The sequence below is a fragment of the Colius striatus genome, chromosome 22 (genome assembly GCF_028858725.1).
Source record: "Colius striatus isolate bColStr4 chromosome 22, bColStr4.1.hap1, whole genome shotgun sequence".
In the NCBI taxonomy this organism is placed as follows: domain Eukaryota; kingdom Metazoa; phylum Chordata; class Aves; order Coliiformes; family Coliidae; genus Colius; species Colius striatus.
This window is the reverse complement of record NC_084780.1, coordinates 7,267,367-7,285,441: the sequence shown is the minus strand read 5'-3', so window position 1 is coordinate 7,285,441 and position 18,075 is coordinate 7,267,367. Positions and strand designations below refer to the sequence as shown.

At 44.0% G+C, this 18,075-nt stretch overlaps 1 protein-coding gene across 4 annotated transcripts in view; it reads right to left on the bottom strand.

The window, feature by feature from the left end:
• The window catches only part of CEPT1 (choline/ethanolamine phosphotransferase 1), a 34,837-nt gene that overhangs the window by 4,954 nt on the left and 11,808 nt on the right, over window positions 1-18,075 (bottom strand). For 3 of the 4 annotated variants that reach the window (XM_062013345.1, XM_062013348.1, XM_062013349.1), the window contains exons 3-5: window positions 17,831-17,978; window positions 16,634-16,775; window positions 3,652-3,736 (exon numbers count right to left, since the gene is read on the bottom strand). In XM_062013345.1, coding sequence (XP_061869329.1) covers window positions 3,652-3,736; window positions 16,634-16,775; window positions 17,831-17,978 — 375 coding nt within the window. Of the gene's footprint in view, window positions 1-3,651; window positions 3,737-9,414; window positions 9,500-16,633; window positions 16,776-17,830; window positions 17,979-18,075 lie in introns of all 4 variants that reach the window. The other variant, XM_062013347.1, reaches the window with a different exon arrangement.

The following is an 18,075-nucleotide window of genomic DNA, read 5'->3' as shown; positions in this document are numbered from 1 at the left end:
AAAACTAATCTCTCAATCTCTTCAGGGCACAATGCAGAGGCAGAGCCAGCTTTAACTCTTCATGCCTTGCTCTCAGGCAGCCTAGAGACAGGCACCCAGAGCACGTCTCCGAATCACTGCCCCACCGGCGGCGTCTCGCTGCTCTCAGACCTCTCTCTGCCCTGCTCAGGCTGCACTAGGAGTCACAAATGTTTTCTAAGAGACATAAAGAAAGAGTAATGACAAATAGACAAAAGGCACACATTGCCACAGGAGCACTCACACTGATCATTCACTAATGTTCCAGGCACAAGACTTCTGAAGGCCTCTCTCAGTCTCTAAGGAAGGTACCTGTGCTGCCCTCTGCCCCAGGAACTTTGGTATTTCAAGAAGGGGGTGAATTTGCTCTTCTCCAGGAACAGAACAATGGCAAGCTTTATCTAGGAGTCAAAAGGCATTAAGTCTGACATTTCCCAAAGACAAGGGGAGTTTGCTTGTGTTCCATTACCATTGCAGCCCATGCAATTAATCCTGCCTTGCTGGGAACTGCACAGGTTTCTCCACAAGTCTCATGCCTGCAGAGCTTCACAGGACTATGAAAATAACACAGAGAGTATCACAAGCCACATCTTTGGCAGGTAAATGATGTTCTCTGTTAAACCCTTTGAGGTTGGTTACAGGAGAAAGGCTCCACTGCACAGAAAGGTGCTGAGACCAGAAACTTCCTGCTAAAGGGAGACTTCCAAGTTTTGTCTGGGGGGAAAATAAATCACATGCATGTTAATAAAAACAAGTGGCAGCAGGCAGAGAGTGGATTAATGAGTGCCTGCCAGAGCCTGAATGAAAGCACATCCAGAAATACTTGCCAGGAAATTGTCAGGCCTTTGGCTTAGGTGCCATCAGTTCTGTCAGCTGTGTGCAGCTTCAAATGCTGGTTTAAAGCAATAAAATAAGGATGTGGAGCTGTTGCATTAAGTCCTGAGGACACCATGAAGATGATCTGGGATACAGACCCTCTCCTATGGAGACAGGCTGAGAGTTGGGGGTGTTCAGCCTGGAGAAGGCTCCAAGGAGACCTTAGTGCAGCCTCTGGTCCCTAAAAGAGCCAAGAAGAAAGCTGGGGAGGGACTTTGCACAAGGGCCTGGAGTGACAGGACAAGGGGCAATGGCTTCAAGCTGAAAGAGGGGAGATTTAGATGAGATATTAGGAAGAAGTTCTTCCCTGTGAGGGTGGTGAGGCCCTGGCACAGGCTGCCCAGAGAGGCTGTGGCTGCCCCATCCCTGGCAGTGTCCCAGGGCAGGTTGGATGGGGCTGTGAGCAGCCTGGGCTGGTGGAAGGTGTCCCTGCAAGGGGCTGGAATGAGATGAGCTTTAAGATTCCTCCCAACCCAAAGCAGCCCAGGATTCTAGGAACTTGTACCCAGACAGGGAAGAGCACAGCTAAGGGCTCAGAACAGCAGCAGAAGAGACTCCACATGTGTGAGCTGACAGAGCTACTCCCTCCAGAAACTCTTCATGACACAAATACCCAACCAGCTGGGCAACTCCTAACACTGTGGGACCCCTTCTCACAAGGCTAGATCCTGGCTGGGGTTTGGAGCTGTATCTATTTACCCTTCACTCACATCTGCCAGAGGATTCACAACTCCCAGCAGACCCAACCCAAACCTGCTTCACATCCATGAAGCCTCAATGCTTGGAAAGGTGACGTTGTGGAATAAGACTCAAGCAGTTGCAGCCCTTTCTTCACTTCAAAGAGAAAACCCCAGTGCATCAAACAAGCTGTAGCTGAGCTTCCTCACTTGACTCATGTTTTCCAAACAAGTACTGCAGCTGCAGTCATACTCACCATCCACCAGAAACCACCAAGCTCCAGCAGCCTTGCAGAATTGCATTTTAACGTGCTTTAAAGAGAATCTACACTGACAGAAAGGAGCCAGTACAGGTAACACACCAAAGGCAAAGAAAGAGAAAGCTCATGAAAGCAGCAATTGTCAAGACACCCAATTTTGCTTCAGCCCATCCAGCCTGGTTTGCTTTCCCACATCAGCATAAGAAGGTGGAATGTTTGAGCACACAACCACATTTCAAGTCTTTGTTGTTTTTCTCCTCCAAGATAGAAACAAATCAAAAATAAACAAGCCACTAATTTTACCATCACATAAAACACTGAGCAGGGGTGAGGTAAGGAGGGGCTGGGTGAGGCTTTGCTCTGCCAGCACTGTCTCTCAAACACACAATATCTCACAAGTTGAATGGAAAGGGAAAATTCCTGTTGTCACAGGAGACCTGATCAAGTTGTTCTCTGGAGAAATTGCTGCCACTCATCCAACACTGGACTTCCACATCATTTCACCCTTTTGGGAGCTGACTCAGCCCAATGCTGCTGCAACCCAGAACTCCTCAGATGTTCCAAAATTTGGCTGAAAAGGCTTCTTTAGTTGGTTATTTCAACGGATTAAGTTGTTAAATAACACAAAAGAACAACTTCTAGGTTGACAGAAACATCACCCTGCACTGAATTGTGCCAGAGGCTGCTGTGGCAGCATCTTTTTCTGTCTCCTTTAAAAAGGGAAAAGAGAAACTGAGAGGGTGAATGGGGAAATCCCTGTGGGGAGTGCAGAGCAAGAGCTGCAGGGGGATGTTGGCCACACTACTCTCCCTGGAACACACTCATTTTCTTTAGATGGTTTTCATTTTGCACTTTACATAATTGATTGGGAGGGTGAAGGAGGTTTTAGGCCCATGAAGCAGAATTGGGATACCTCAGGTTAACCCCTCTTTCTGTTCTCTACAACACTAGAGGATCCATTTCTCTAGTTCTATGAAGCAGGTTAGAAACTCATCAATTTGAGATGTTTCAGTTAATTTCTGACCATCTCTTGGTTTAATTGCAAATCAAGATTTCTTTGTCAGCCTTAAGAACTGCATCTATTCATTACAAGAACAAGATGAACCCTCAGGAAGGATCAAATCTCCCAGCAAATCAGGGGGTTAGATGCTATTTCCAGAAATTACCTGTGATTTTTCATTTAGGGATGCATGCATGTGCTTTTCTCTGGAAAAGTGGATGTTGTCTCTACCCATTTTCATAGCTCAATGTGGCTTCAGTCATGCAAATATAAAGCTCACTTAGGACAGCCTGTGAATTGCCAGCTGGCATTGCCTGGGGAGCACAGCCAGCCCAGGAAACTCAGCTGGCTTCATTATGATGATCACCTTAAAAATCAAGTGACTTTTTCTTTCCCCTCCCCATTGCAGATGAGAGTTGAGCCACATGCAGGCCAAATTATCTACTGACTACCAGCTGCTCTCCAAAAGCTTCCCCCCATATCCTCAACCCAATGTAGTACTCCTCTGCTGGCATGAAATTCATTCAGGTTTGGGTCAGCTCCTTCAAAGGAAGCTGGACTTCACCAAAGGCATGTTTAAGTCTGCACAATGTTTGGTGGCTTTCTACCTGCAAACACAAGACACAACATACCAGCTTGCTTTCAGAACTCTGGTAAAACCAGAATGCAGAGTTACTGCCATGGGACCCACACTTATGTACTTCAGTTTAGGAGGAAAAGCAAGACATTCCCCTCAAATTAAACTGTGCTCCTCGATGGAGGTAGATTTCCAGATGTCTTATGAGGTTATTAAAAGGAATAAGAACATGAACAAAATTACCAGAGATTGCCAAAAAGGTGGTCCTCCAATCACTGCCAGTAAATGCATGATTATTATGAAGATTTGTACTTCAGTCACATCAATTCTGATTAGGTACAAAAAGCCAAAGAAAGCAAAAGTTATTCAAAGCAATTTCAAGTCAGTTATTTGCAAGCTCAGCAGCTCTCCTCTCTCATGCACAGTGTAAAAACTCCAAAACACTCAGGAAAACCAGAGGCAAAAATTCATTCAGAATTTAGGAAGCAAAACTATTTCATGTTTATGGTTAAAATTCAGAGCCATGCTGGGCTGTACATTATTTCCCAGTGCAATAACAATCCATTTGATCAAAAAGGAGCAGTTGGAACTCTTTTTAAACTGAGAAATATTCAGTTTTAACCTTACCCACCAAACAGGAAAAAAACCTCATGTCTTTCACAAGCTAAAAATGCAGGAAAGAGCTTTTTAACCCCGTTATATTCCCTACCCTAGCTTTAAATAGGAATATTCCCTCTGAATAGCATCAAACTTTAAAAGGAAAGGTGAATCCCTGAAGAGTTGATGCAGATGGAAAGGTACAGGCAGCTGCTTTGCTGGTTTGCACAACCAGCAAGAGGAGAAACCACTTCTGGTTCCAGGGAAACTTTTGTGTTCAGCGGAAGCACAAGAAGGAAAGGCTCACAGAAAAGAATAACTCTAAGACCTTGTTTTAAAGAGTGTGCAGAAATCCTGGAGGTAGCAAGGAGGAAAAACAGCCAAAACAAATCCATTCCAGAAATAGAAGTGAAGGAAAAGGGAAATCTCAGCACAGTCTGGCTGGGGCATAACATGAAGCTGTGTCAAACTGTCTCCTACTGAAGCACTGCATCAAAAACAATCCTTTGAGACCATATGAAATATTGATGGCATATTCCTTCTCTCTAATAACACAGCTCTGCCTCAAGTCACTTCTTGTGAATGCACACAACCCCAGGCTGGGGGACGAGGGGCTGGGAAGCTGCTGGAGGGAAAGGGCCTGGGGGGGTTGGTGCTCCTCCATTCATTTAACTTGAGTTTGAGATGACTGTGCAACTAGAGCTCTAAACTGGACTAAATCCACACTGCTGCTAAAAGGAGCAGCACTTCTCTGAAGATCAAGCACTTTCTCCCCCAGAAAAACATGCCTGCTCAGTCCCACCTTGTCCCTTGTGACAATTCTACAGGTTCATGCCATCAGCTGGGCTGGAAATGAGCTTAAACTGACCCAAACGAAAAAGGAGAAGAAAAGAAAGGTTCCTGTCCCTACTTGTAGCATATAAACTTTCCTCATGCCTTTTGAGTGGCCTCAAGAATGATGCAAGCACAATGGAGAGGGTGGTGGAAGGTCTGCACAGCCTCTTTTGGCAGCTGAATGTGCTGAGTCAAAGTGACTGTGCAGCTCCAGGCTTGGATGACACTGGAGTGAAAGCAAGAACAAGTCAAGACTTCCAAATGAGACACAAGTGCACTGCTACCAGCATTCACAGAAGTCCTGAACAGCCCTTAAAATGTAACACAGTTTAAAAAAAAGGGAAAGAATGCAATTAGAAACCAAAGCAACAATGGCTTTGTCAGGAAAGACACTGAGCAAAGTGATGCACAGCACTACCTGGGAGACATTAACACTCCAGAGGACATTCCTTCCTACACTTTAATGATTAACTTGTATCTACAAACTGCTTCAAGGTAAAATGTGACAGTAATAAAAAGACCCATAAATGGCCTTAGTCACCACATTCATTTGAAACTCCAGTAGAACTGGGAAGGTGCCTAATAAAAGAACAAGACAGAAGCAGGGCTGCATGGAAAGCTGCTTCCTTAGTTTGTGTGGAGACCAACTAAAGCCTTTCAGCACTGTGCACACTGGTCTTTTGACACAAATTACACATGTAGCAGCCAGGGCAATCATTTCCAGAGTGATAATATTAACTGCTCTTAAATATCCCCTAAATAGTACTCTATTTTTTCACCTCCAAGTTCCCTGCACATTGGAGCCTCTCCCTATGCCAAGGGCTGTGGTAACAAACTGCAGTAGTGGGTCATTTATTGACCAAGAGTAGAGGAGTATTTTTAGCTTCAATGCAAAAAGATAGCACAAGGAGAATAAAAACACCCCACCAAGAAATGAGAAGTGGGGGAAGGTCTTTGGAGCTGCAGGACCCTTCCCCTTGAGTTACTGCCCACAACCAGAAGCCTGGCACCATCAGCAGAGCTGTAGGAAAGTAAAGGCATATCAAAGCAAGAAGGGAATGAGCCAGTTCAAAGTCTGATTCTGTCTTCTCCTTGTGTTTGTATTTAGTTACAGTGGACTGTAAGAAAAACCAAACAGAAAGAGCTGCTGGTGTGAACTGTGCAGCTCAAGCAAAGGGGTTTCTTGGAGCCTCTTAAGTGGGATATTTTCAGCAATCTCTTGGGCCACACTTCCCCTACCCTGACAGCTTTTTTGCCTGATGTTTCCTGACAAATTGAGTCACATCAGCATTGCCCAAACAGTTCATGTTGCTAGGATGATGCAGAGACATGGAGCATGATCTGTGGCAGATCCCTTACACCTCTGAAATGACAAACATGAAACAGTTTCCCCCAAGACATGCAACAGATGGAACTAAAGTTATTGTAACAGTTCCTCAATGGACAAAAAAAGCAGCCTAGTCCCAAAAAAACCTCACTTCTTTAAATAAACCAGAGGCTCTTTCATCTTCTAAAAAATAAACAGAAGATCCTGAATTGAGTTCTTCAGATCACCAGGAACATCCAGGCAAAGAACCAAGGAACAAAGGTCACACACTGTAGACAAAGCAACAAAGAACCTAGACTCAATAGTTTAACAAACTAAAAATGCCAAGACAGAACATCCAACTGCAAGGCTGGGAAAGAACACTGAGAAGGACCCTGAAAAATCCCAGATCTGCAGCAAACTGGTGTTGGGAAAGAACAACAAAGCAGCAGCTCTGGAGAACTGGAGGTGGCAATCCGGGACTAGGGCAAACAATGTCAACACTGCAGCAGCTACCTCTGTGAGCTAAAAGCTATAAAGAAAACTATCTTGGTGTTTTAATTCAGATGAAGTCAAGGAAGCATAAGAGTTGTGCATCTTTTAATGCATATTTCATCCCCATCTGCCTCAGTTTTACTGCACACATTGCACATGTTTTACTCTGAATCTGGCCTCCCCTGCCCTGCCAACCCTCACTGCAGATTGCTTGCTGTTTTCCACCTTCTCTTCCCTGACAAGATTATGAGGAACAGTATCATTTTCACATGGTATCTCCTAAAGAAGTGTGAGTAATGTCCAGATTCAGTCACCTTAAACACCTTCCTTTGCAGTTTGCTCTGAACTCAAACTGCCCAATCCTGGCCTTTGGAAAAACACCACGGTGTGAGGTAAAACACTCCAAAGAAAAGTCACATTCCAGCAGTTCAGGTACTGAAGGGTGACATTGCAGAGCTGCAGGAAGAAAGAGGCAGGCCTGAAACCCTTTGGAGTTCTGCACATTTCCACTTCAAGTTAGAGCAAACCTGTTTTAACTTGACTCCCAGCACACGTTTTCCATTGGTTAAAGGCCTCATGTTCTTTTAAACAAATTCCCCACAGGCTAAAGGCAAAACAGACTTCATTAACAATTTAAGAATGGATTTTTCCCCACTCTTTGGTGAATAAAACAACCCCTAAAGAAGCACATCTAAGTACAAGGTTTACCTGTGTTGCAAGACTCAGAAACTGGTAAAATATGAAGTGCACAGACGTGGTGTTTTCAAGGCCAGGCTGTTTACTCTGTTTTCTCACATGAAACTGCTATCAGATGGAAGACAGGAGCATTGATTCATATTTCCTGTAGCTCAGCTAGCTCTGAGATGTTGTGATACTGAAAGAAAAACCTGCATCACCCCACTTCAAACCATGTAAAACAAACAGGACACTTGGTGTGTTCTGGGTGAGCGGCTTTGAAGCAGAAGCATCTTTATTAGTTTAGACTAAAAACCAAGGTGCCAGCAGGCATCTGAAACTAGAGAAGTTAAGATGAAAATTAAGTCTCTTGCATAATTCAGTGTGCTTAAAAAACTGGCTAGAATTAGTGTGCAGGAGGGAACTTGTCACATGGAAAACCTTGGCATTGTTACTGGAGCTGAAGTGACAAAATGCTGTTTCATCCACTACACCCACACCCCATTCCTACCAACCACTGCATCTATTTCTTCCTGACTGGCAAAGGGTGGAAGAGATCCCCATCAACTCCCAGTCACCTGAGCAGAAAAGCAGAACACCTCCCTCTCCCCCATCTGAAGGTAATCTGTCCTCAGCCATTCAAACAGTCCACTTTCATTCCTGAACTGGAGTTGTTTCCTCTCACATCATCATCACACCAAGGGGTGACTTTGGAAACCTCCAAATGTTTCGGTACTAAAGGGATTTTCTTTGCCCTGAATGACTTCTCAGGCAGAGTCAATGCTGTTAGCACAAAAGGCTAAAATCTTGATTAAATTCTTCCTTCCTTCAAGTGATTTCTTGCTCCACGACCATTTCCTGGCACTAAGTATTTCCAGCTTTTCATAGACTGTCAACAAAAGTGTTTAAACATTATGTCATCTGCCTACCCTCCCAGCACTAACTGGCACTTGGCTTTCATCAGCCACTGGAGATGACACACACCATCATTTACCAGATGGCTGATATTGTTGGATGTGAAGTCAGGCTGGTAATTAAGGACTCTTTCTAATAGCCTCCTGAAAGCAGAGACTGTGCTGAGCCATGACAAGGGAACACAAGGGAACAGCACCACTTGCATGGATGGGAGTTTGACAAAGGGTATGTAAACAAACCACCAAAAACACACCCCCAGCAACTCAAGTTTTACTTAAAATCTGAGGCAGTTGCAAGGCTATCAAAAAGCCATTCTTACATGCTTAAATATGTCAAGGAAAACTCCTCACAGTCACTGGATTATTACCCAGAAGTTTCAAGGAACCCAAAGAACTCACTTTTAACCAAGCCATTGTATTGGGGGGGAACCACCTATATCCACTGTACTAAAAAAAGCTGAAATAAGGAAGAGAAAGTCCTTTCTAAGGAGTAGTAAAGCAGAAGGGAGAAGGATATATTTAGCACAGACATAAGGAAAAGCATTTTGAAAAGAAAGACAACCAGGAAATGAAGTTACCTCATGACAAAGCTCCAACCACAGCAAAGTGACTGGACCACATGGATGAGTGGTACAGCTCAAAACAGGTATTTTTAAGCAGCACCCTGTGACTTTTGAAGCTGTTGCACAGCCCCCAGTTCCCTGAACTAGCTAAGCAATTCCTTCTTGGTTTGGGTTTTTTTTTCCTGGTGGGAAGGTATTTAAAAAGCAACAATGAAAACGCTTCTACAGCTTGAAAATGGAGTTCCAACAAGATTATTCTACACCCAGACTTACAGAGCAGCTTCCACAACCCTGGTTATCTTTTAGGTGGAGTCAGGACTGTGACAAAAAAAGAAAAAGAACAGTTTAAAGGCAGCTGCTCAGGGTAACAGGCAGCTTTTTGCTTTGTTTTCAAGTGAAACTGCGATGCACTCCACACAATTCTCTGCAGCAAGGTCAGATTTTGATGGCTCGCTCATACTCTGCAAACATTTTTATCCCCACTCCCCATTTTTGTTAAAGCAGTTGTGAAATAGTCTCAGAATGATGGTTTTTTTCCTGGGTCACTGATGTGCATGACAAAGGTGCTGCTTGTGCTCAGTCCATGCCATCGCTTGCCAGGCAGCACTAACGTTCACTTTACCGTATAGTTCCAGAAGGAGGGCCCCAGGGTTCCTGTGAGGAGCTGGATTGCTACAGTACAGAGCACAGACTCCGTAACATCAAATCTACATGCAAGGGAAAGAAACATTTCAAAACATTTTGCTGAGCACTTCAAGTGGAGCCACCAGAAGGGATCTTCAGTCACGGCCTAAAGGAGAAAATCCAGGCAACGACTGGGCAGCAGGGAGATGGTTTAAAGGGTAGTTCAGGGGATGGGAATTAACAAGCACAAAAATGGAAAGTATTAATGAATTAATACAAAATAGTGTAACCCACAGAGTGTTTGACATGTTTAAGACTCCATTCAGAGCTTCTGCACTTTAGTTTTACAGTCCCAGTCCAACGCAAGGGCAAACACACTCAGAGGTGTGTGCAGGAAGAAGTCAAATTCCTTGCTCCAAGTCACAGCAAGTAAAATTCATCATCAAACACCATCCAGGAGCACTCATCTCCATGCCCCATCTCCCAGTGACACTGATTACATACATTCTTCATCTCCCAAAGCCATTGTGTATTATTTTTGCAGAAGCTCAGCCTGCACCTTCAGTTTGCCACCTCTAAGGGAAAGCACAGTCACAGCTCCCTGCTCGTGGAACCCCTTGGCTTCTTGGCAAGTAATGCTAAAACAAGTGGAGTGAGCTCTGGATCTCTGCTCAGTGGTAACCAAACTCTGTTCTGTATACTTTTATTTCTCAGCCCTGAGATAAAGGGGTGAAAAAATACACCACAGCCAACAGAGCTGCAGGTACCACACATCCTCCTCATGAAACGCTCCAAGGCTGCATTTCACCAGAACCAAGAAATCTTAAAGCAGGATCCAATTAAAACTACAAACTACCCAGTTTAAAAAAAAAGGGAATCATTTTGGCAGTAACAGATTCAGCCATGGCAGAGATCCTGTTTGTTGCAGTGTTTATGGATATGCAACTGGAAAGGTACAGCAAAGAAACAAGGCTCATGGTGATTGCACCCACTGAGCTCAACAAGTGCCGTCACAACGTGCAGTCCCATGTCTGGAGAGGGGGTTGCACCCAGTTGCAGGCTGATAAACATCCTTCATTTAATTATCACAGCACAGAATACAATATATAATTAGAAAAGGTGACATTTGGTATTTGAGGGAGCAGAGGAAGAGAAAGTTGCACACAGAAACACCACAGCTCGGAAACACCACAGCTCACTGGTATTTTTGGACAGCTGCAGTTTCTTCTCCTTTTCTCTTTGTTACTCTAAGTGATATTTGTAATTCAGACACAGATTCACTTTCTTTTTCCCCAGTGTTACCCAGGAAAGCTTAAGAAGGGGCCATCGACCTCGGCATGTGCTGACCTCTCAGATGTTGGCAGCAGGCTGGCTGGCTTTGCTGGCGAGAGCCTTGAGCCAATTAACACACAATTGATTAGTCATGCATCCAGAATATACTCTTGCCAGTGCTAATTTATTGAGCATATTCTGTGGGCAATTCTTAAAAGGTTCACTTAGATGAAACAAGCCATTAGACTTCACAAGGGCCACCACTGAATCAAGCTTCAGAGTTGAGGCAGCTGCCGTCAGTTTTGTTCTCCACAACCGTGAACCAAAAGGATTGAAGGCAAAGATTTCCTGAGAAAGTGCACAAAGAACAACAGGAAACAGACACTTCACTGGAAATTGCTCTAAAATCAAGTCAGTCACTACCAATACAGCTGATCTAATACAGCTTCTGCTTAACAGTGTGAAACTGGGGGGGGGCATTCACATTCCATCCTCCTCCCCCACAGACAGAACTTCTTGCAACAGTCCCGTGTAGAAAACACAGCAGACAAGAAAAAGCACTCTTGTCATGAGAAAACAGGAGTTAGGAGGCTGGAAAACTCAAGGGGATGTGTCTACTCTAATACTCTGTGTAGCAGCACTTTGGTCTGAGGAATGATGACTCTTCCATCTGTCTTATCCGTATCTAAGCGTGCAAGTGGGATTACTCAGGCTGGGCAATGAACTACGAATCTGAGCCTGAGACAAAGGATTGTTTTCTTAAGGGAACCACTGCAGCAAGAAGAGAATGTTCATCATCACAACACAAGAGAAAAAAAAAGGCTAAGTCACATGCTAGGAGCTTAATTTTAAAGGTTATTACAGAGTTTAACCTTAACTCATTCCAGTCCAGCATTTTCACTTGGGCATCATGAAACACAAAGAGCATCACTAAACACAAAGAGCATCACTAAACACAAAGAGCATCACTAAAGCAACGTGGGCAGAAAAAATAAGGACATGAATTCAAATTGTTTCCAGCCAGAGGTGATTCATGTTGAGGTAGAAAATATTGCAAGTGAGCCATAAGCTTTGTGTTTTCCTTGCTGCAATCCACTTAGAGCAGTACATAACTGTTTCCTTTAGCTGCTCACTAATGTAGGTTAAAAGTTGTAGAGGTCAGACAACAGCCCTGTGCTTCACCTCATTATGCTGAAGCTCACTGTTCCACACAGCAGCAAGAACAGGTTTCAGTCACAAAGGCAGAAAAGCCAACAGCAGCATCTCTGCACGTGACCACTTAGTTCCTGCTTTAAAACACTGGTAAGGGACTTGTTAGAGGGAAAGGCAGAGGAAGAGGATCATGGTGTGGAAACCCCTCCCATGGTTTAGATCAACTCTCAGCAATTTCAGCTGTACATATTTAATGCCATAGCAAGGCACTTACACATATTTGTGACACCCACCAGCACAGCAGAACTGCTGGCAGCTGGCAGGGAGTGACTGCAGTACAGCAGGCTGCAGTCAGAAAGCTTCACATCTACCACAACAATGCTGCAACACACACTTCTTGTAAGCACAGAGAAACCAGTTTCCCCCCCAACATCAACAGAGACTTTATTGAGCTTCAACTTTTCCTCTGCAAATAACCAAGGTGTTAAAGTTCTTCCAGAAGCTTTGGAAAAACTCCTAAGATGGAAAGGTTTAAGTGCTACAAGAATGGAGATTGCTGCCTTATCTCCTACCATAATCCCAAGATCCTGAAGCTCCTTCCTAGAGCAAGAACTCAGTGTGCTAAACATTGACTTGGAAAGCTTCCACCTCTGTATTTTGCTATTATGAATTAAGACAACACACAGATCCCTCTTCTGCAAACTGCTGAAGATGACAGCTTCATTTTAGCTGCTTTCTGAAATATAGACTTTCTGGCTCATCTTTCCTTTACACCTCTGTGGCAGCACTGGCAAGAGTGCTCAGATTAACCCAGTTACCCTTCCCTCCCTAAACCATCTCCTCATCAAGCAGGCTCTTGCTCATGTACAACTCTTACACTGTCACTCAACAGGAATGTTCCCCTACATTCTCCAGCATTCCTCAACAATGGCTGTTTTCTTTTGCTTTCTCCAGGGAGCATTATTCAAACAGTGAAGCAACATTCTAAAGTTTCCAGTTATCTGAAAGCTGGTGAGAGCTGATGCTTCCCCTGTGCTTACTGATACACCCTCATGAAGCATCCTCAGAAACTAACTTCCATCTCCTTGTGTGTGGATCTTTACACACTTATGTACACACAGCCCCACAGCTTCTGCTATCACCCACTCTCCATATTTCACAGGATTACAGAGTGGTTGAGGTTAGAAAAGATCTTTAAGATCAGAGTCCAACCATTCCCTCAGCACTGCCATGGCCACACTATCCCATGGCCCTCAGCACCTTGGCTTTGGAATCCCTCCAGGGATGGGGACACCCCCAAGGCCCTGTTCCAATAAGAAAAGTTGTTCAATTAAGAAAAGTTGGGATAAACCAGATAATGCAGTAGAAATGTTGGAGAGTAGGGTTTTAAATATGGTTTAGTAGTTCTCCCCAGTCCAGCATTGCCAAACAAGGTCTCTACCTTTGTCTTCTGCTGAACACAACACTCCAGTTGCAATGCTCAGATCTGACACTGACTAATAGCTCGAGCTTCACTGCTAACTCTTCTGGAATTGAGTGCTCCTGCAGAGCCAGACTGTCTGTGCACTGACCTTGTCAGGTTGGATACAGCACCAAACATGCACAGCCAGATGCCTCTTAACACACCTCCTGAAGCCAGAAGAGCAAGCAGGTGCCCTACTGAACCCAAGTGGAACAAGTCTGGGACACAGTTAGTAATCCCATTGGGGCTCCAGCTGACAGCAGGCAGATTCTTTCAGGGTTTGTGCAACATATTCCTTAATGCTTCTGGTTTCTGCAGCATGTTACTAAAATACTTGATCTGCTTGACTTTGGTGATATGGAGAAGACCAAAAAAGTACTGTTTCCAAACCAGAGATGTCCTAGTTGTGGCACAGCTGCACCCAGAGAAGATTAAGCCTGAAACAAAGCTCACTGTGCAGCAAGTCCACAGCCCAGATAAACTAGTTACTGTGTTGAAAGACAGGAGAACAAAGTATTTGGGCTGCTCTAATATTGAATGTTTTCCTGCAATTCAGAATCACCTTTAGCTTCTTTGAATGTGCATATATTCCTGCTCTTTCATGAGTCCATTCCCAGGGGAGGGTTTGCTCTTAACAAAACTGCTGCATCTGACCCAATCCCAGCAGCTTTCTGCTGCCTGTGCACTGCTGTGACTTTCTGCAGCCACCCCAACTTGCTTTGAGACACTTTCTGCTTCCTCACAGGGAATTTTTAAGCAATACTGACCTCTAGCTATTTTTGTGAGCTATTTAACCACCTCCAGTCTCTATTTGAAAAGTCTGCATCAGCTGCCAAGATCTAATACAACTACATCCTTGGTTCAAAAGATAAGACAGATCCCTAGGACCTTAACACCTCAACTCATTATTCCACCATCCTGGAGTAGTGCAGGGCAGCTCCCAGCCACTGGGAAGGAAAACAGCCAGCACACGTGAGGTATTCAGTAACTGGCCACAATTAAACTAAGAGTTTTCCTACTCCACCTGCAATACTCTGTAGGAATTCAGCAGAAGCAAATCTCCTTTCCTCCTCCCACAGGGTGAGAGCTCGTGCTCTGCAGATAAGTCTGACACAAAGTACACCCTGCATGGCTTCAGAGAACTGTTGAGGCTGGTACAGTGACAGCACATACCAATCAGACATTCTGTTCCACAAACACACACTTCATCTGACATAAATTTATCTTCTTTTTTAAAGACAATGGACTTTTTCAGCAAGCCAAGCTGATGATACATTTAACTGTTTGAGTTTGAGCTGTAAGGAGTGAAACAGCCCTCTCTCTCCCTTTAGCAGACTGCTGCTCTTCTCCAAGTTGTTTCCATTTGCTTATTGAGTTGCTCCCTAATGAAATGCTATTTATTGGACATAATCTCATCACAGAAACACAGTGAGTGATAACAGTGAGCTCCTTCCTGCTTTGCTGGAATGGAATGCAAGTTTGAAATGCTGACCTGCTTCCTAAAACATCACTGCTGTTCTCAGCCCCCTCAGTGGGGTTTTGGCAGTTACTGTGTCAGTGACACAGACAGGAAAAAGCTGCTCTGCACCAAGACCCTTTTGTCTCTTTCCAACAGCCATCTCTGATTCCACTTATTCAGGAGTAAGAATACCTAAGTCTGCATGCTCTAGTGGATCTGAAAGGGTAGATAAACCAGGACTGTTTCCCAGTTTGATGACTGGTGAAATGAAAGCTGATGAAAAAAACAGTGAGAATCAGTTAACTGGATAAATCATCTCAGGGTTTTTGCCATCCAAATGAACATCAGCTTATGGCAGGCTATTAGCCTTCTGACACAGGGCAAATGAACAAATGTGTCTATTAAACAGTGCTGTCTTATCCAACAGAATGATCCACACACAACTGTGTGCATGTTGCCTTCCCTAAATCACCTACATATTGGCAGCCCATCAAATTCCCCCCCAGGCCATGCAGAACTAGAGCAACTGCTACAAAATGCTGCCTACAAAATAGAAAGGCTCCTCACAAAAGCAAAAAGCACAACATAAAGCAAATACCAGGAGCAGTGGACACATTTGCTGAAGCACAAAAGCAAATGGGGTGAGTTTGCTACTTGCATCCATCTGTAAAGTCAAGCACATGCCAAGGTTGGGGTTTCTGTGTTCTTTGATCCATAACAGGACAACTTTCACTAGCAGGGCCTCATACCATTCCAAGGGCACTAAAAGCATTCAGTATTGAGATCTTGGGTACAGCATGGAAGTGAGAAGCCTCAGCCACTAAGAGCTTTGAGGCAGATGCTTTACTTGAAGGATTTAGCTATCAGAACTGACTGAAACTATTCAATCTGCTTTGGTGGAGTCAGGATGAGAAGAGAGATCTAGATTTTTTGTTCTCTTCCTCCAACAGACATTACAAAGTGCTCCAGTGTCTTACATTTTTGAGAAGAAACACAGAAGTTTCTCAAGAGAATCTGCCAATAAAAGCTGTTACAGACAAGAAGCCCATCTGTGGCCTAGTTCAGCAGTATCTGGGTATCTATGGATCAACAGCAACAGGCTGTAAATAAACAGTTCATGTTGTTCCAAAACCCCACACAGACTAAGAGCACATTTCAGAGGCTTCCAGAGGCAAAAATCATTCTGCAGGGTATTTATTTGAAATATATTTGTTAGATCTATGAAGGCAAAACATGGAATAAGCACACATTTCCATATTAAGGCTAGTGGATCCCCCTGGTCCTTTCCTTCTGTTTCCCCACCCACCCTCACCCAGCAGTTAACAGCATTTCAGCCATTGACTTTCCTGGCATTACAGCTTTGTTCCCATTATTGACAGAACTATGGTCTGCCCAAGAGATTCAGAACTTTCAATTGCAGGCACAATGTCAATTAATACACTATATTTTAAGAGTTATGGCTCACAGTAAAGACAAACTGTGCATGGTCTCAAGCCACAAGTCAGGCAGTATCCAGAGGTAGGAAGTTAACTGAATACTAAAGCCAGACTGCCACCATCTGACAAAAGCTTTCCATTCTTGGGGATGAAACAGCAGGCACTTTCCTGTATTTATTTAGGTTTAAATCACATCAGAAGCTCCTAATCAAGCAACAGGACAACAGGATATCTGACTGCTCCTAAAACAAGCTAAACAACGCTCACAATTAACTGCAGAGCCGACAGGTAATAGCTACCACACGTTCTAAGTGTGCATGTACAAAACCAGGAGCAATTTGCTACTGCTCTAAGGATGTGCTCTACAACCACATCAAGTGCATATAGACAGGAAAGCAACCCCACTTTCAGTTTCTTTTTGAGCCGAGGTACTTACATGCCGAAGCGCAACGTTCCGGAGACGTACGTCTGCCAGTGGGCACAGTAAAACATGAACGTTCCAGCAAAACAACAAAAGAACATCCAGTCAGGGTTGGTTCCCAGCTGCACAGCAATACAAGTGCCCAAAACCACAAAGACTGCAGAAGAAAATCAGTTACAGAGTAAAAAGGGTGTATGGGTGTCAAGATCCTTACCAGAAACACATCTAACAAAAGGAGCCAGAGGAGACAGCGTGAAGGTGTCCTGATGGGGCCCATTCCCAGACACTTCCAGTTAATCCAGACATTAACACTTCCAGTTTGTAAAAGTATAGACTGCTAACTGTAGAGTTAAATCCATAGCAGTGATTAGAAGTCCTCAATAGTGAGGGTTTCTTAGTCTACTACGACTTTATTGAACTTCCTGGGATTAGACATCAAGGGACTCAAGTGGTTTATACCCCTGCAGACACAGCTCTGAGGTTTCTCCTCAGTATCCAAGATCTGATGGAGAGATTTTTGCCCCTTTTGTCTTAATTTTTATTATGCCATTAAGGAAATCCAAAGTGTGTCATTCAAGACTCCTAAAGTATCTCCACTTTGCCCTCCACCCTCCATAAAGTATCATAAAACTGTGAAGGCTTGAGAGCTTTAGATTTTAAGTAACCAAAAGCATCTGATGGTGCTTCTGCAATGGGGTTAAAGCTTAAGGAGGGACAACAAACTCTACCTACCTAAGAACTGATCTTGTTGATTCTAATCTTATCCACATAGATTCCAGCTAAAAGTTACATAGAAGAGCATTCTGACAACTGCTTACAGAGGTTTTGCTAACCAAGCCTCTGAGGAAGCATACACAGAAGACTGCTCAGACTGAATGACACACATGCTTCATTTTCCTCCCCAGTATAACATCAGAGAAGAATCACAGAATCTCAAGGGTTGGAAGGGACCTGGAAAGCTCATCCAGTCCAACTCCCCCTGCCAGAGCAGGACCACCTAGAGTAGGGCACACAGGAACTCATCCAGCTGGGTTTGGAATGTCTCCAGAGCAAATTCATTGAGTTGGTCAAGAGCACTGTCTACAGAGAGAGGCTGACTCAAAAGCTTTACATTCAGTTGTCCTCTTCTTCAATAAAGAAGTACTTTACTCCAGATTTGACACCTGAAATGAAGTCATTTAACCCTCATACTCCAATTAAAGATGACAATACCTGTGGAAAGCGAATCACAGCCATGATCAAAAAGTTCTCCTAATGGAGTACTGCTATTTGTTCTTCTTGCTTGTTTTCCATCTATAGCATCCAGAGACTGGTAGATGAAAAGGCCACATGCACAAGCAATGTATGCCCAGGGAGGTGCCTGAAATAAGAAAGTCCATGAGAGTAAAAGAAGCTTTTCAACCTGCAAAAAAGCACCTAAAGTTGATCCACCTTATCCTGTCACACAGTGGTTCTGC